Source organism: Chlamydotis macqueenii, chromosome 2, assembly GCF_036417535.1.
Source record: "Chlamydotis macqueenii isolate bChlMac1 chromosome 2, bChlMac1.mat, whole genome shotgun sequence".
Taxonomy (NCBI): Eukaryota; Metazoa; Chordata; class Aves; order Otidiformes; family Otididae; genus Chlamydotis; species Chlamydotis macqueenii.
In genome coordinates this window covers 71,724,949-71,743,591 of record NC_141557.1, presented here as the reverse complement: position 1 = coordinate 71,743,591, position 18,643 = coordinate 71,724,949, and the positions used below count along the sequence as shown (strand labels likewise).

At 44.5% G+C, this 18,643-nt stretch overlaps 1 protein-coding gene across 7 annotated transcripts in view; it reads left to right on the top strand.

Moving 5' to 3' along the window:
- Positions 1-18,643, top strand: part of RREB1 (ras responsive element binding protein 1) — a 126,318-nt gene that overhangs the window by 45,163 nt on the left and 62,512 nt on the right. For 4 of the 7 annotated variants that reach the window (XM_086740236.1, XM_086740240.1, XM_086740238.1 and 1 more), the window contains 3 exons: positions 12,229-12,348; positions 13,682-13,884; positions 18,492-18,581. In XM_086740236.1, coding sequence (XP_086596362.1) covers positions 12,229-12,348; positions 13,682-13,884; positions 18,492-18,581 — 413 coding nt within the window. Of the gene's footprint in view, positions 1-534; positions 906-5,408; positions 5,611-7,428; positions 7,555-12,228; positions 12,349-13,681; positions 13,885-18,491; positions 18,582-18,643 lie in introns of those variants that run through there. The other 3 variants (XM_086740237.1, XM_086740239.1, XM_086740241.1) reach the window with 3 other exon arrangements.

Here is an 18,643-nt window from a genome sequence, read left to right as displayed (position 1 = left end):
CATCACTCCTCAAAAGTACGAATTTAAGTATCATAGGACTGATTATGATACTGCAATGTTACTTCGCTGTGTGTGCATATATGAGAGTGATTAGTCAAGGTTCCACTGGCAACCTCTTGCTGTCCTACTGCAGAAATTGGGGTGGGTGTGAATGGGTCCACAGGCCACTGTTCTTGGCATTCATTTTTCTCTATGGTGAACACTTGCAACTACTACTTTACCGAGAATTGGGTTGAACCTGTGCATAATTCGTATTGGTTTGTTTCAGGGTAATATTTTAGTATATTATGTGTCAATGGGAGTGAGCAGAAGGAAATTAGTTTCCCTTTTCATACGTAAATTGTGGGAAAAATTGCCTTTATCATCTATTTGGTGGCAATGTGTGAAGCACTAGTGGTGGAATTGTTTTTTTGGAAGAGGAGGGTGGTTTTGGACTAGCAGCAGAGGTTTTTGGCTGGAGGAATAGCAACTTGAAACTTCACTTACTGAAGAAACCTGTTCACAATTTTGTCTGTTTTTTTTTTTTTTCCCCAGCGTTCCTGAAATAAACTTCCTGCAATTCTTTGCAGTGTGCAGGTGTCCAGACTCCCCTTTACTCATGGTCGCCTGTGCAGCCCATCAGGTGACTGAAGGCTGTACCTAAAATTCTGCTGGCAGTGCAGCACACTGCAATGGTCTCCATATAGTTACGGTGGACACCTTATGCCGCTACGGGCTGTGGCATCCCTTCCTAGTCCGAACAACTGAGTGTTGCGTTCCAGGAGTCTACACGTGTGGAGGACTGCCTGGAATAGAAAAAGGAAAGCTGCTGAGATTGTAAGCTGCTTCTTGATCCGTGTGGCTGTTGTGCTGAGGAGCATCAAAACTTTGCTGGATGGATCCGACAGCTCGTTGCAGAGTGGAGGGTCAGTCTCGCTGGTTATTTGCAGTTATCCACCTAAGTGGATTTTTTTGGTTTTTTTTCTTTGTTTTTATATTTTTCTCTGCGTGCATAAGGGGATTGTAGCCTCGCAGCCAGAATGCTCATGTTCAGGAAACTTAAGGCTGTTCCTACTGAAGGGCTTTGAAGATCAGCAGGCATTTCCTCCAGGCTTTACAGCATTGTTGGAGCAGCCAGTCATTGCAGAAGTCTTCAGGCCCATCCACCCAACTTTGGTCATTCCTTACCTCACCAGCACGTGGATTATTCTGTTTGCAGACTGTCTAAGCTCCATGATGACCTCCGTGGATTCCTCATGAGCTTTTACAAGGCCGGGCCTGTGTACTTTGTAAAATCCTTTAGAAATGCCTGCTAGGCTTTTAAAGTCCCAGAGCAAAGGCTGTACTACAAGGAACTTGGAAAGTGAGCAGCTGGATGTGGTTGTGGATGAAGGGGGATTTCTGTGTGTGTGTGTGTGTGCGTATGCAGTTATTGTTTTGAAAATATGTATTTTTTTGGTGTCAGAGATATGTCGTTTCTGAGAAGGCTTCTTGTGCTCATCTGATAAAGCTGAGTGACTTTTGAATTCCATAAGAAATTGTTGAACTGAACCCTGTGCCCATTTTCTGCACACGTGTTGCAGTCTATGAAAATTAACAGATGCTGTTTCATTTTGTCAGTGTGCAGGAAGCACCTCCCACAGGTTAGTTTCACTGTGTGTGCTTCAAAATAGAAAGAAAACTCATACTGAAGAATACCCTTGGCAAGTAGCACTGCTGTTTAAAATTTTCCTAGTGGCTTTCCTGTGAGGATCTCAACTTGGAGAGGCTTGCCAGCACCATCTACTGCTGTTAGTAATTTACCTAACTAAACCGAGAAAGAAACTTTGTGTTTCAGAATTTAGAGCTCTGCAAACAACCTTGAAGGCTACCTGCCCAGCTGGTATAATTCAGTGGGTGTGCTCACAAGACTGTGGCAACTTGTTCAGCAGTGATGGGAGAGATGTTTTTTTTCGAGGCTGGGTTCTCCCTTCACCTGGAGGAAGCAATAAACCTCAGTTTGAGTTATTTGTGGTACTCTGGCATCTATGGCAAATACATATGTACAATAACCCTGGGCAAAGTTAAACAGCCAACTTGTATCTTTTAACTGTGGTTCAGAATAACAGGAGAATGGCAACCGATGGTTGTCTATGCTTAATATCACGTGGAGGTTTTGTAGATGGTGTATATCTGTTCCTGATCCTTAGCAGACTGCAGGAGGTGTTTGGCTTGAGACCTGTTAGTGCCTCCTAGAGTGCAGGGCAGGGGTTGGCTTTGGCTTGTGGGTCTGCTGAGGATCTGCCTGGTGTAGAGATACAAGCTACAGGAAGGAGTGCTACAGGTTATCTTGCTCATGAAAAAGCTGTGTATCTGCTTTGGTTATTGCAGTTGGAGGCTGACATTACAAATGCCTCCTAGGGTGGATGGGAGAGTGAGGGTTGTACAGCATGCTTCTGAATTCCTTTGCTCCAGCACATCTCTCTCTCCCCTCTGTAGCATGTGTTTTCCTCTCTTAAAATTTCAAGCTAAAACTCTCTAATTAAAAAATCTGTTTTGGGGGGTATGTGTGTTTCTGGATGTTTTAATTCATCTTGAGTCTAGATTTTGTTGTTGTTTCTGTTTGGGGAGCGTGATGGGGGGAATAGTTCCTGTGCTGACCAGAAACAGAAGACAGGAAGATAATGATGTTAACAAGGTGGGGGAGAAAAGGAGGTGTTTGTTTAGAAAAAGCCTAGTCACTAGAGCCTGTGGAGCAGAGGAACCCTGCTGATAACACAGATGAAATAGTCTGCCTCTTTCCTAGCTTTAGAGGAGCGGAGCTTTGTAATAAATGGCTGCCATGTGGCAGCTGTCTCCCAGCTTCGTGAGCCTGGCAGTAGTTAATCCTGTCAGCAAGTCATGCTCCCTGGAAAAGAGCAGCAAGAAGAGCTGCAAACTCTTGAATCATTCTCTCTGCAAAATATTTGCATGTTGAATCTCTTTCTGCTTAAAATGAGTTTGATAATTTGGTTGAGGTTCTCATCGTTAAGTAGCATTAAAGTGCAGCTGTGTTGACTTTTAAATGAAACGTTGGAAATGTGCTGAGAGGTTGCGATTCTTTTCCCTCTTTATAAAAGAGAAAAGCCATTTTAGTTTTGGAAGGTGTATGTTCCAGGGTACAAAACATCCTGTGTAAAGAAGGGGCGCTCTGTCCCTTTGTGTTAAGAAATTGCAGGTTGAGCATCTGAGGTCATGGTTATCCTTAAAAGCTTGAGACTTTAAAATTAATCTGTTCACTTCAATTTGCTTTTTCTACTTGGCTGACCATGTAATGTTTCCATCCTTTCTCCACAACCCAGAAAACTAAAATTTTTACTTAAAAAAAAAAAAAGTTTGAGATTTTGTGCACCATCAGATTTTTACAGGGCTCGTAATAACATCGTGATGGTTGACAATGCTACCAGCAGGAAATGTTTTAATCCCTGTGATTCCCACTCTTTCTTTTCTTATGTTGTGCATTATTTTACTGCATTATCTTGTGAGGTGTAAAGTGCTTTGGCATGCTACCTGGTACAATGCTCCAAGCAGAGAGTGCGCTGGCATGTCTAGCAAAGACAGCGTACTTGGGCTGCAAAGGATGTGTTAGCAGCTCTGCAGTAAGCGAACCAATGCTCTCCCCCTTGGCTTTGCCTGTGCAAGGAAATTTGCAAGCATGTGGATGCCGTTACAGTGGTGAAACGCCATGTGGAACATTGCTACTCTGAAAGAATCTTTTCCTGGTTTAGCATACTTTATTTCCAGAACGTTTTTTGTAAAATTGCCCATGCATTCAGGCCCTCTGTGAAGCTCTCTTTAAATCCATCCTTGAGGAAGAGGATCACAACCAGGGCACCGCACAAGAAGCAGGGCACTAGCACAGGAGATTTTCTGTGTCTTCCTTGGTGTGATTCATCCTGCTTCTCTAATCCCTGCCAAACCCGTCCTGCTGCGCACGCACAGCTCTGGCTACGTGTGAAGAGCAAGTGTGAGGGGGTGAAACTTTTACTCGTTTCTCCCTCCAGAGATTTGCTTTAAACCTTCACCTCGAGTCCTGGGTCCGAAGCTGCCCTTGGCAGAGCTGCTGGCCATCAGGGTGAGGGACAGGGATGGGGATGAGGACAGGCCCTCTCTCCCTCCCTCCCCAACAGCTGCAGGCACCAATTGCCAGCAAGCAGCCTGGCCGCATGGTTTTGTGGCTTTTCTTCCTCTCGTTACTGCTGTTCCTTCTTGTTTCCGTGATGCTGTGCAGAGGAACAACCGGACGGATTGTCTCCTGTCGAGATGGGTGCCTGGGCATCTGCACAGCCAGTTGGTATGGCATAGGAGCCCGTGTTTTTTTCAGTGACACCAGGGGCTATTGATGGCAGGCTGGGGCTGTGCTGCTGCTGCACAGATGCTTGCTCTTGGCCCACCTTAAAAGGACAAGATATCCCGTGGTTTAGACTGGCCATATATTGTCGAGGATGTCAGCATCTCCGTCACAGCTACCCGGCTGAGCCCAGTGTCCCGCTTCGCCCGCCCTGCGTCCCTGCAGCCTCTCCTCAGTTGCAGCCGAGGGACGCTGTGATTCGGACTGTTTGGAAAGGAGGTTGCTTTTCTTCTCACTTACTCAGAAATGTTTTCCATCTGGCTCTCCCAAGTGCAATCCGTCTAGCTCACCCCTCGGGCTCTTGGACAACTATCTCATTCCCTTAGCACAGTGCTGGCTTAGCCATGTAGGTGATGGGACATCAACCTACAGCTTCCTCCCCTCACCCCACCCCCCCAGGTTTTAGGTTAACTGGGTTTGGCAGGGCAAAGCAAAAATGGAAAAAAAAAAAAATCTAAACCCACAGAGCTACGTTTTAGATTATTTCCTCATTTTGCATCCCTCATCTCCTCATGATTGTCTGGGGCGGCAGCAGCAGCAAACGAGGTTTTGTGTCCCGGGGCCATGATTTCCCGGGGTTGCTGGGGCTCCCCTCAGGCAGGCGTGCCTCCCCTTCCTCAGCCTGTTGGGCACGGAGACACGCACGATGGAGGTGCCCACTGGTCCTTGCTTGCACTGGTCTCTGCCACTCTGCTCTCGTACCTTGTTCTCGGCTCCTTCAGGGCCGTGTGGGCAGCAGTGGTTTTGGCTGGCAGTGTGACGCTGCTCGCCTGACCCGTTCCCACCTTCAGGAGACACCTCCATCCCGCCAGCTGAGGGAAGAGCCTTCAAGGCCTGCTCCTTCTGGTCCCTGGCTCTGCTCCAGGCTCCCACCCTCTCCCACGCTGCGTCCCAAGGCTGTCCCCTTGCCCGGTGGGATGTGAGCCAGCCTTGGCTGGAGAGACACGGCAGCCGGACCAGGGAAGGATGATCTGTGTGGGGAGAGACCCCGGGCCGCGTCCCAAGGAGCGCCGCCCCGCTGCAGTTGGTGCCAGCCCTGGGGGGGGACGCGAAGGGACTTTCTCGGCTCGCCACTTCATCTAAGGCAAATAAACTGGAGTCAAAGCCAAGAAACACATCGACTTCCTGGAACTCTGCAAGCCGTCCGCACAGCTGTCCCCGCTCCCCGAACACATGCAAAGCAGAGCTTATAAGGACAGACAGTATTGCTTTTGTGTCCCTCCTCAGGCAGCGGAGAGGGCGCTGGGGAGGGGATGTGCTCGGTAAGGCCCAAGGCCCGTCCTGTCCGTGTTCCCTCTGCGTCGCCGTGGTTCCTGGTGACTGGAGGGGGGGGGGTGGAATCCCTCCCCAGAAGCCTCCTGACGGCTTTGCGGGCAAGCAAGGATGAGGATGGAGAGGTGTTTGCAGTCGTCTACACAGGAAGGAGTGGAAGGATGTCTGTTTGCAGCCACTTCTTTTACTCTACTGTTGCCCTGACTTTACTTTTTTTTTGTGTGTCTAAAAGTGGTGCTCGTGACCTCAGGTTTGTTAAGCTGTCTTGAAATCTCAGTATCCTTTCTGCTTGAACAAGCTCTCGAAGCTGACTGCAGTTCGGTGACCAAGGCTTCCTGGAGGCCAGGTGCTCACCCACAAGCTGATGCAAAGAGCGAGGATGAGGAACAGCTCGTTGCTACTTCTTTGGTCGGGGGAGAGGAGAGCTTAAGGCGTTAGAAAAATCTCGAAATTCATCAGCAGCTGTTGAGCCTAAATGTGGCCGCAGGTTTTTGCAGCTCCTGTGGTGCTGTGCGGTTTATGTGGTGCTGCCAGCCCCCAGAATGGCAGTGCTGGTCGGGAGCTTGACGCAGGCTGGGATCAGACCCTCTGAGGTGCTTACCAAGCACACTGGCGGGTGCCTGGGCTTTCCTGGTGGGAGCCTGGGGGCCATTGGGTTTTGCTTTCGTTCTTGGTGCTGGAGCAGCGTGTGCCTCGGCTCTCCTTTCTAGCCTCGCAAGACCGCAGGCTCCTGCGCGAGGGCTGTTCCCATGGGCATGCGGCACCTGTGAAAGGAGCAAACATGGGTACGCTGTTCAAGTTAGCAGATTGAGCACAGGTTCAAGAAGATAGATACAAATGCATTTTTAATTAAGGCTGCCTGGTGTCTCTGTGCATTGCTGTAAACCAGTTGGACCATGTAGGTTAATTTCATCCAGGAAGCCTGTGCTTTACTGGTGCAGCATCTCACTGTTACATTAGTATAGCTTCCTTATTTTCAGTGTATTACATTAATGTCATACCAGAGTGTCATGGTGATTCAGAGCTATTGTTCGCTTAAGGCATTAACTAACTACAAATTCTGGTGTGCTTTATGGTGCTTTTGGTCATCTGAGCCGAAGTCTTGAGGACCGTTCGTGGTCCATAAGTCATCAGAAGGTGATTTTCAAAAGCTACATAAAAAATAAGTGCACATGCATATCCCATCATGCAGGCAAGAAAATAAAACAGGAGGAGTAAATGTGTTTGAATATTTAAAATTCAGCCTGTTAGGTGTTGTAGCAACAGTATACAAAATAATCTGGAAATGTAGGGGTGGTCTTGTTCTTGTCTGGTGCTTCTTCCCCTGCCCCACCCCCAAAACAGAAGGTGGTCCCTAGCTCAGTTTTAAGGCATGGCCATGAGCATGTGCTTCACATGTTTATTCTGTGTCTGGGTGTGTCTGTCTGCGTACGTGTTAGGTAAGAAAAAGCGTATGGATGTTGTGGATTTGTAGGGTTACTTCAAGAAGCGAAGTATTGTACCTGCACTAACACAGGTAAAGCAATTGTATCGCTAACAGCTCAGGGAGTTCATAGCAGGAGGAGCAGTCAGTCTTTCGGTGCTCCGAGCGTGCCTTTCAAGAGATGTTGCTCCTTTTGGCTGTTGTCTTTTAAGGTTTATTTTGTTTGGCTTTGTTTTTCCCTAGAGGAAAACATCAGTTGCAGGTACAAGTTCAAAACCTTCAGTGTAACATTCTTAGTTTTTAGCAAATGCTAAGTGAAAGAACAACCACCAGATACTCCCATGCCACTGTCTTTCTTTTTATGCTTGTCTTCCTTTCCCCATAGGCTGCTCTGTACTGGTGCTCCAGCAGTGGTGACACTGAGGTGACGCTGCCAGTATAATTCTCTACCATTGGGGTGCCGACTCAGCACCAACACTTCAGTAGCAAGGGCAGAGTTGGTATTAAAAAGGTCAGTTGGGAAAATTTTTTTCGTTTGGCTTTCTTTTGCCTTGAGGCAGTGCTTTGAATAGCGTTAACCCTTTTTTCTTCCCACACGACACCTTTTCACCCTCTTTCCTTCCTGCCAGCTTTGATGCAAAATCATGTTCAAAATGTAGTGCGGGTGATTGTGCGCATCTCTTGGGGTGGGAGTGACCGGTTGTGCTTGGGAGTGCCGCCGTGTGCTCTGGGAATACGGTCTGCTCCTCTCTGTAGAAGCTCAGTAGGAGACCAGTGCATCAAAAACGGGTTGGAGCACGGTGTAGCGATTCTTAGGTATTATAATCTCGAGGGTAAACGGTAAACTTTTGTTTATTCAAATGTGATATCCCTCTTTGAAGTTCTGTTCTCGTCTAAATTTGTATACTAGAAGGTCTGGCCTTCATTTAAATGATCCTTAGGGGTTTTTTTCTACAACTTAGGAGAAAAAAAAAAAAAACCAACAGTGGGAAAGCCTTGAATAAGCTAATAGCATTGCTAAGATGGAAATGATGAAGCAGGCTCAGGATTCCTGTTTGGGCCTCACGGGAAAAAGTGGTTTGAAATGCATGTGGGGGGGGGTGCACATTCCTAAAACTGTCATTTGTTTCCCGTGTTTCTCCTCCCCCTGCCGTGTTCTGCACTACGTACGACGGCATGTTTAATGAAACCAATAAAGTATTTGGCTGAGAGTGTTAATCTTTCCCTGGCCCAATTAGTGCATGGCTTCTACTTTTAACGTTAATGTGGATTTTTTCGGAAGGCAGAACAATGAGCAGCTTTGTGCTACACACCAGGTTTTCCTTCTCCTTGCCTGTATTGTGTGTTTCTCCCTATCTATTCCAAAGGGAGAGCTCATGTGCAAAGACAGTGGAGCAATCTGGAGCAGAGACTTGTACCAGCTCCCAGGGGCCAGGACGTGCTGCTGCGTTCTTGTGTAGCTGCCTCTCAACAGCAAGTCAAGTGACTGTGACTCTGAGGACTCATCATTTCTTCTCCTTTCTTCTTCCTTCCCTTGTGGCCCGTGTTCTCCTTTTTGCTTCATCTGTGATGCTCTTCACCAGAAGCTGTAACTGTTGAGAGTGGTCTTAAAAGAAGCAAATTAAATACAAGTGAATACACATAAGCGAATGGGGGAAGTAACTGTTGATGGGCTCAGCTTTAACGTGCAGTGGAGTCACACTTTATCCCACAGGAGGAAATAGGTCTAGCAAGTGTCTTCCTGTGCTGTACAGACTGAATGGGAAGCAACAAGGCTTTTTTCTGGGTTTGGTTTTTTTTTTTAGCGCTCTGCTTTCTCAGTGACTCTCCGGTTAGCTGGTTATGTTGGGCATCAGGGGTGGGCCTCTGTCAGGAGCAGGAGCTAAAGGCCCCTCAGGTTTCTCTGTGGGATCGAAGTTGCCCCGGTTTCATGATTTCAGCAACATCATCAAGTTCCTGTAGAAGAGCTAGGTCTCTTGATGTGGCTGTGCAAAGAGGGCTGCTGTGTTGTTTTGTCTGGTTCCCTCTGCCCCATGTGTTAGCGCTCTCGCTCTGTCACTTGCTCTCTGCTTTTCCTCCTTTTCACAGAGGAGGACTTTTCACGTGACTGTGACACTGGGGGGTTTCTTCAAAGTAGAAGATGACTTGAATGCTTGTGACTACTTCCTTGTTTCCTAGAGGCTTTGGTCCAATGTTGAATGCAACCTGAGGCTGCACTGTTTGCCAGCCTATTTCCTGTTTGTCCCTCTTTCCTGGAGGTCTTTGTTTTCTTTGGGGAGAGGGAGGAAGAAGGCTCCATCAGCACGACCTCCAGGCAGGGGCATTTGCTGTGAACTGAGAAGGCTTGCAGCCCTGAAGGAAGCCTGGTACAGGGCATCCGTGCTGATCACTGCCTGTGTGATTCCCTGAGTTTCATAGGTGCTGTGGGAAAAAAAAAAAACAACACTTCCCCATCCTCAGTGGTGCATTTATTTAAAGGAAAAAAAAAAAAAGCAAAAAAAAAAGCTGCAAGAGAAATCTCTCAGTATGTTCCTGCCCAAAGGCACTCTGCCACGGGTTTTCCCACAGGAAGGAGTGATTTGGCCCAGTATTCTTATTGTTTCTATATCCTATTGCAAATAGAAAGTTATGCTTCTGAAATTGGTGTGTTGCTTTTGCAATTGTCTTTGTTTCAGTGGTGCATTTTTGCTTTGTGCAAGACAGTGGAAAATACCTATGTAAATGAAAGCATGCAACAGTAATACCTATTTTTGCAGAAATTAAGTTGCACTCTTTAAACGGCTTCCAAAATAGGATTTTTTTAATGTACGGAAAATGACTTTAAAAACAAGATCTGTTGACTATACATCTTTGTTTGCATTAGCAGGAAGACACTTAGATTCAGAAACAAAATAGCTGTTGGTTCATAGAAATTATGAAAGACTGTAATAGCACAATACATAATTTTCCTCCTGAAAAAAGAACAGAGAGCAAGCTGGCAGGTATTTCAAAACCAGGAGATAGGTTTATTAATGTGTGCATGTATGCCTGCCTCTTCTCTTTGTGATGAACATTTCACATTTTCACTGCTGCTAAAAGCAGCACTAGGAATTCTGACTCTAGTTCTCTGGGAGGCTCCTCAGCAATCTTAAAGTTACCTTGGCCAACACAGGAGTCTTCACAGTTACACAACAGATTGACTTTTTCCTGGATGAATCAGTGGTGACATTAATGTCCTAGGTATTGACTGAAAGAGGAATTAATAGGTCTGCTTTGGAAGGAAGATTTGTTTTGTCTGGTTGGGGTTTTTTTAAGGACTCATTTGCATTGTTTTAACAGAAGTCCATCCCAATAATTTAAACTGGTCCTTACTTTTCATTGTACTAAGCAGATACAGCAAGCAACTTAAAAGATTTAGACCAGTCTCGAAAATAAATCTTTTTGTGCTTATTCCATTCAAAATTAAGTCAGCTACCACATAAGTGGTTAAAAAAGGATCAAGGCAGGGGAAAAAAAAAGGACCATGTTGCTTTTAAATAAGATGGACCTTTTTTAAAAACAAACAAAATAACAGCAAAGTTATAACAGTTAAGGACAAACAAAATAAAGACAAACAAATAAACAGCCCTCATAATTACTGGAGAAAATACAGAAAGATGAGTGCTTGGCCTCACCTTGGATCAAGAAATCCCTGTTTCGCAGGGACCACTAGTGTTTCCTTAGCAGGAAAGTACAAAAATGATCAGGGAAGAGTTACCTTGAGTTGTTCAGGATAGCGTAAAAATAGTCTTTTTGTCTGTTTTTGAAGATGCAAAATGAAAACTGTAGTTCTTAAGGAGATGTTGTTATCCCGAGCGTTAGACACTGGGCTTAGTCAGGTTTGTCTCTAGCATGCAGTGGCTCGCTATGTTGAATCATCGGTGTACTGCTCCTGAGAGGGCTGGTGGTTAAACGTAGGGAGCTTGAATCTGGTGCTTTGTCTGGCATTGCGTGAAATGGGGAACTGCTTGACACAAGCTGGGCACTTTCTCCTTGCCTTTTCTTGTACACTCTAAAATGTCAGTAGTTGGGATGACATAGTCATTTATTGTTTGCAAATGCTGTTCAAACAGCATTTGAAGATGTGCTACATGACTGATTTGCATGTCATCCTTGAGAATATGTGAGTTTTTTTTAAGGAAAAAACCCTGTTGAATTAACTGTGGTTTGAGGCCTATGGTCTCTGCTTTCTGAAAAAAAAAAAAACAAAACAAAACGAAAACCTGTATTAAGTCTGCTGAGTGCGATTTGGAAATCTGAGATGTTGAAATGTCCACAGTATGTTCGTTTCCATAATGAAATGACTAGTTTCCTTATAGGGTTATAAAGGTGTGTTTCTCTCTTAAAAATGTGTCAGTAGTTCTCAGTATTACCAATAACCTTTTTCAGAGGCTTTTGTTGTGGGTGCCACAAGCAGAGAGCTCCTCTCTTTCTCATATGTCGATCATTCCTTGTCACCTCTAAAAATGATGTTTAACTGCCCTGTCATTCTCCAGCCAGAACAGGCATCCTTCCTGAAACCCTGACAATAGCATGATAAGTTTGTGGTTTCAGAACGGGGTGTGGAGAAATTCTGTTGGCACATATGATGGTTGCTTATGTCTTCAGCTCATCTGAAAACCTTGGGCAGTGGGTGTGAGGTATGTGCTGAATGGTCCCAGAAACCTCAGTAGTCATTTCACCACTGCTGGAAGGAAGAAAAAGGTCGCCATGAATTCATGTACTGGAGTACACGTTCATCCTCCAAGAAGAGAAGGAGGAGAGGAGCATGTGTATGAAATTGAATTACTTAAATTCTCTAGCTGCACAGTATTCTTCCAACTTCTTAAACAAATGTCATGACTGTCAGTGATATGCTAACTTACTCACTCCTCCTCTCCCTCCTCCATTTTTTGCTGGCTGAATACCGGGGACCAAGGCGGTAAGGGTTTCCTCTCTTCGTTTGCCCAGGTTTTCCTGCTGGCAGAGGCAGCACTATTTCCCAGCCCAGTGCTGGGCCACTCGTGGGAGTGAACACTTGGCTGTGCTGGCACTGTTCACATGCTTCTGTCATCAAACCTACGTACCAATCAGAGGAGCCCTCAAACTGAAGGGCTGTAGTCTTATTTTGCTAAAATGGCTTCCAGAGAAACTTACTTTATTTCTTTTTCCCTTCTCCCTCACGTAGTGCTAGAGGGTGCTGCTGAAGAAGAGGCTGAAGAGCCAGATGCTACTATAGATACTACACTAAGTGAGGAGACCAGCAACCAAGAAGAGAGCCACAGTCAATCAGGGGATAAAAATGAAGGTAACTGGTTTGACTAGCTCTGTGTGACGCTCTACATTGGATACTGATTAAGACTTGTGGAAATATTTCTTACCCATCCATAACCCTTCTCTGTAGAAGAGTATGAGATACATTGAGCAGAAGTACTGGTGCACACATTTCTTTCCCCATCCCTAACCTTTATCTGTCTGAAAAGTATAAAAAGTTGAGCAGAAGCATGGGTACGTAAATACTCAACTGCCACTGCAGGCTTTCAAACTAAGATTTTCTTGGCTCCCAATAACTTGGCACCACATTACTTAGCCTCAAAAAACCACCTGTTTATAATGCTCAAACTTATCTTCCAAAGGCAGTATTATGCAGATATCAAATGTTCACAGACAAACATGTTCCTCCTTGTTCACCCTCACATCCTCTTGCAGTGACTTTCTCACAACACACACTAAGATTCTGTGCTCTCCACCAGAGGTGACAGAACAATAGATTTGCAGGGTGTTCCTGTTTGTTTGGGAGACTTCTTTTGGGGAAAAGGAGTGTTTACTCTGAAATTATTTTCCTTTTCAAACTTGTAAAGAAGAAAGTGGAAGGTCTTACCTGTGCGTTTGATGTGTCTGTGTGTTGGGAAACCAGAGATGAGATTCTAGTTGTGTTTTGAATTTGGCGTCTGAGGTAGGAGCGTCTCTGCTACATATAGAATGTGATGGAGAAGTCTGAATCTGAACAGCTTTATCTGTGATGTTAGTCATGGATGTAACACATATGCTCCATGGCTTGGTAGACCATAAAGAAATAATCTACATAGGTGCCAGCTGTGACAGTAAAGAGGCATTTGGAGTTTTGTTTTGGTTGGATTTTTGCAAATTTAGCTTATTCCATATACAGAGCTGGCTTAAGCTATGCTAGAATGAGAACCCAGTATCCTATGCTGTGCTACTAATGCCTTAATTGTGCAGTTCTGCTCAAAACACGTGCTTGCTTGAATGACTGTGCTTGCCAGAGCATGCATTCATCAGTACTGCTCTACTAGTTCATGGTGATCACAAGGTACCACGAATAATACCATTTTACAGCAAGAGAGTTTAAGGTAGATCACTCTATAAGCCCCATACTGAATTAAGGTTGAAAATAAATATAACATGAATGTTCTATGAGAAGAAAGGTACACCTTGTCCTGTGCATTCCAGTATGAGAAACTTTTCCCATTGCAAGAACTCCAGTTATTGTGGGCTGCTGCCTGTGCTTCATGGTGATCCAGCAGAGTGTGATGCGAGTTACAGGCAGCTGAAAATACTATGGTGTTTTGTTTTTTTTTTTCAGATGGCCTAGAAACTTTTATGTATGTTTTTAATTCCAGAGAAGCAGCTGGAAAGCTTAAACAGCTACGAGGTATCACCAAGTTCACCAAATAGTTTGGACGGAGCAGACTTGTCCTCCATTGACGCCATAATGTCAGCAGTGATGAATGTGGGAAAAATTGCTGAAAATGGTGGGAACGCTCAAAATATTAAATCCCCCTCAAAGTCTCCTGCACCAAATCGAATTGGCAGGAGGAACCAGGTATGTAAACCCAAATGCAGGGAGGGTGAAGGGGAGACAAGCAACTGCATGGGAAGTGATAATACATAGTTATCTTTCTTCAATTGTTTTGCCTTTTTTCCCCTCAGCAGGTATTTCTTGCCTCTGCTGTTGCTCCTCTCTGTATGTTTTCGGTGGCTCTCCAGAACATAACTGTAGAAAACTGGGAATCAAAAGAATCCGCTTGCATGGATTCACATGTAAAACATTGGAGCACAAGCTCCGATGTCATGCAGTGGTGAACTGGTCTAGCAGATGCCACTAGCAGTGGCAAAGCCACCTAAGAATTGCTGCTTCTTCCCCACTGCATCTATTCTCCAGGCTCTTGCATTCACATAATCTCTTGGGGCACCAGTTCATTTCATGAAACTAGGAGAAAAGAAATAGCTCAGAGAGGAGCAGAGCAGTGTGGCAGGGGGCTTGGCTTTGCCATTGTGTGGGACCCCTCATGAGGCATGCGGCTGTCCCCCGGGAAGATCCAAGTGATTTAAGGTTAAAGGTGGTGCGAGAACAACACATCCATCAGGACGCTCAGTTCACCTGTGTGTAGCGTAAGGTGCCCTTACTTCATTGTTAATAAAACTATTAAGAGCTATTGCAGAATGCTTTGTGCAAATCTCACAGAGCAAATATATGTAGCTTTTATCAGTTTTTTTTTCCATTTACCAGTTGATGGCACCAGTTGATAGCAATATTGATCTAAACAAGTGAAAGGAGAGAGTTGTATCAGTTAAAGCTGTGATTATTTATATCTGTGTTTTTCTCCTGCTGGGCCAAGCCCTACCAATGAAGGTGCTGTGGAACAGCAAGATATATCCCAAATCTCTGTGTCCATTTGTCTTTAGAGCTTGTAGTGAAGCACAGAGAATTTATAAATGAGTCAAGTTGTAACAGGGACCAGACAGGTTGAGAGGCATGACTCGTGATGTTCCTGTAGTAGGTTATTAATAGCTTGCCGACTAGCTGCCCCGTTGACAGACTTATGACTTGTCTTGGATTTTTTTTGCTTGAAAGGAGTTAAAAGCCATTAACTGTAAATGATCATTCTTAAATGAAAAGCCTGGACATTATACTGGCAACTACGTTTGAGGGGTTGTATTGTCTAGTACCTGGCTTTAAGGTTTATTTGCAGTTTTCCCACTTAGGGGCTGCCCTAGTTCCTTGATTTCATCATGTGAAGTGAGGCACTGGAGTTCAGACTAGTCTCAGTGGCAGTGCTGTTACACAGCTGTCTGCTGGTACATCGTGTGGTTTGGCTTCAGGGAAGTTTATTAGCTTTAGTGACCTTTATTCCACCTGATATTTCGATGGGCATTGAATCAAAGGAAGCTCAAGAGTAAATGTGGTGGGATTAAGAGGGATTCTTACAGCATAAAAATAAACAAATACATTGAAAACATAGTAAATAGCCTATTTGGGTTTAGGCTGAAAGATCCTTATTGCCAGGGGGGCAAATTACTGAGAAAATACAAGTGAGATGTGAAATATTAAGTGGGTATCAATCTGGTTAGCAACCTCTAATACAGCGAATTTCCACCTTCAGCATAGCAGAAAGAAAGCACTGAATTGTTTCAGTGTGTAGCAGATTTTCATCAGAATGTGCCCCTTATTGTAGTTTCAAGGATAATGACAGCTAGCTAGTATTCTGGGTCTGGCTGCTGTTTCCCAGGAGTTGGCAGCAAAACGGTTTGCACTGAACCTTTGTCCCAAAGTCTATGGTTCTCTTTATAATGCTGACTTTATCTTGGCTCTAGTCTACCCATAGTCTAATAAACATACTCTCACATCAAGCAGCATCCATTTTAGCTTTGCATTTGCTTTGCTCTTGGAGAAAATAAAAAACTGTGACAAAGGTGTTTCTTGAGCTGGAGAAAAACAAATAGACCTAATGCCCAACTCCAAAATCATTTGCGATCGGTTGAATGCAGAGCAGTCATGGCAGGTTGACTTACTAAAGGGAGAGTATGTTACAAATTAGCTGCTAATTTTATCTTTCAGTTGAGGAAGTGTGTTTTCACCAGCCTGGATCCAGTGGGGTAGCTGAGTGCTAGGTTTTAAATTTGTGAGTGGGGGTGCTTTTACAGTAGAGATGCTAGTGGTTTTTGGTCTAAATTGGGTCAGTCAGCAGCATTCCTGTTGTAGCTACCCTGGATTTGCTTGAGCTGTTTTACGGTATGTGGCATGTACCCTGTTGTGACCACTGGAGAAAGTTTGGGTTTTAGTTAATAATAAACCCCAGATTCAATACTAATCAGCTCTGGCTGAGCTATAGTGTGTTTCTGATCTTTGCTTCAAGGTGAACCAGTAATTACTCTATCTTCTGTTAATTTGCTGATTCGAAGAGGAGGCAGTCTAGAAAGCAGGCTTTGGAACAATCAAGTGCATCATGTAGGACTGCAGCACTCATTGAGGAGGGGACAGGACATAAAAAAAAAGAGTAGTAGGTTGATAATTTCACAGAAATACCCTGGGGATTAAACACCATCTAAACTGTCAGCACAGCTGCAGGGATTTTCCTCACGGCACAGTGTGTTTGTTCTCTGTCCTGAGCCAACTTTAACAGGGTTACAGTATAATTGGAGCAGAACATTACTCCACAGACAGGTTGCATATAGTAAAATAAAGTTCTATAAGTAGGATGGAATGTGCATATGTGAATTGTGTGTTTGTTTATAAAAAGAGGGGTGGCACTAGAATAATGCATTTTAATTTTCTTGGAGTATTCAAACTTCATAATGGGAGCCTTGCTTGCTTGCTTTCTGATGTTTTGTGAGTAATAGTACATTAAGCCTTGGCCTGTGTGCATGGCCTGCAGTGATTAGCTTTAGGATGGAGAACCCTGAAATACAGTTGGAAAAAGATGCACAAGAGAAACAGTAGGGAGGAGTGGGAGAATCTAATCCTTGCAGCCTTGATTATTCTAGAAGTGAGGTCACAAGTTTTGATTACTTCAGGCAAAATGGGAAAGTAGCTCTTCATCCAAATTCACAAGTCACTGAAGTTAACAGAAAATTATCATGACCCTGTTTTTGAAAACACAGTGTTAGGTTTTTAATAGGAGACTCTCCATAATGCTTCCCCAAATGGTGGAGGAGGGAATATTCCTTTACTGAGTCTTAAAAAAACCCCTTTTCTGTAGCACTATGTCAGCATGTGTTCTCCTAACATGCCAGAGATTTTGTCACAGAGGCTTGGGTTAGTCATTCTCATTGCATCTGACAACCTGGAAATAGTTGCCTCTGAGTAGATGACTTCTGGGACAGCGATGGGGGAAAAGAGCTGTGTGGAGAGAGGGAGTACACAGATACACATCAAATCCCTCCCAACTAAAGAGCTACTGAGGGTGGGTTTTCTTTTTTGCTTGTTTTCGTGGTTTTACTAATGATACTTAAAATAGCCAGCAAAGAGGTTCACTAGAACATGTCCTTTTGGCATAAATGTTATACTTTCCCATGGGTCATGCAAAGATGGTTTTGTACTCTCTTGTCACCAGAAGTGTAGGTAACAGGCGGTCAGTCTATCTAGCTGGTGAAGATTTGTGTCATTCTACAGAAAAAAAATGAGGTTTAATTTTCAGTGCCAGACCATCTTCCTTTTAATGTACAGGCGCTGGTGCAGAAGCAGTGCCTGGGCCTCTTAGTGAGGTGGTGAAAATACCCTTTATGTCATACAGTAGCCATCCTTGCGGACAGTTCAGGCAAACGCCTTTGGTTCCTGCAAGAGTGCCATTTCATCCTTGCTGAAAGCGTGGTGGCTTTGCTCAGTATCTCAAGGGCATACTTAAATCTGGCTGAGCTCTTCAGTCAGCTTCATTGTTTGTGCTCGTGGTTTGACCACGGTTACTCCCGATTCTCACCTGGGTGGAGAATAACCGGGTTCATAATGTGTTCTTTTTGAGTCACGTACACTCCTGCATTGTCACCTCTTTCTCACTATGATCTCATCAAATCTTGCAAGCTTCATAAGGGTTGGGCCTGGCTGGTGTGCCTGGATGGGATGCTTCCAGGAGAAACACAGGATGCTAAGGGAAATGGTGCTGGTGATTCAGTAAACACCACTCTTCCTTCTGAGTCAGCCACAGAGCAGAACTTACAGCCCCTAGAAAAGGGCACCGAGCTAGTGCCTTGCCATCAAGATGGGGTGGGAAACCTGAAGTCCCGACAACTTGTGCTTATTAAAGATCTTTCAGGAAGATCAGGGGCGTTTGCCCACGTATTCTGGTGGTGTTCCAGTAATTAGTTTCTGCTCATCTAAATTCCTCTTGGCAGTTTGAGCTGGTTGCAATAATGGCCTTCACTTCCTGTCCTAAACTGCTACTGCTGAGTATCTGTGTGCTGTTAAAACAGCTGCTGTACTTCTGCGGTAGTTCAAATGGCCCCTATTTATAAATTCAGAAGTTTCTGAAACTTCCCTGAGGGATCTATCGGGATGATAGATGTATACATGCAAGTTGTTCTGTTGGCAGCGGCCTTTTGTACTTAGGATGGTTTATATTTTTTCCATCTCCAGCAGTAACAGCTTTTGAGTTCTTTTATATTGATATTCCTTCTGATTTTTTTTTGTTTCATTTTATTTTCTTTTGTTCACAGGAAACAAAAGAAGAGAAGTCTTCCTATACCTGTCCTCTGTGTGAAAAGATTTGCACTACACAGCACCAGCTAACTATGCACATTCGTCAGGTACGCAGAGTACTGGCTCTTAATTTCTTACTTTAAAGAGTGTCTGATTTGCTAGTGTGCAT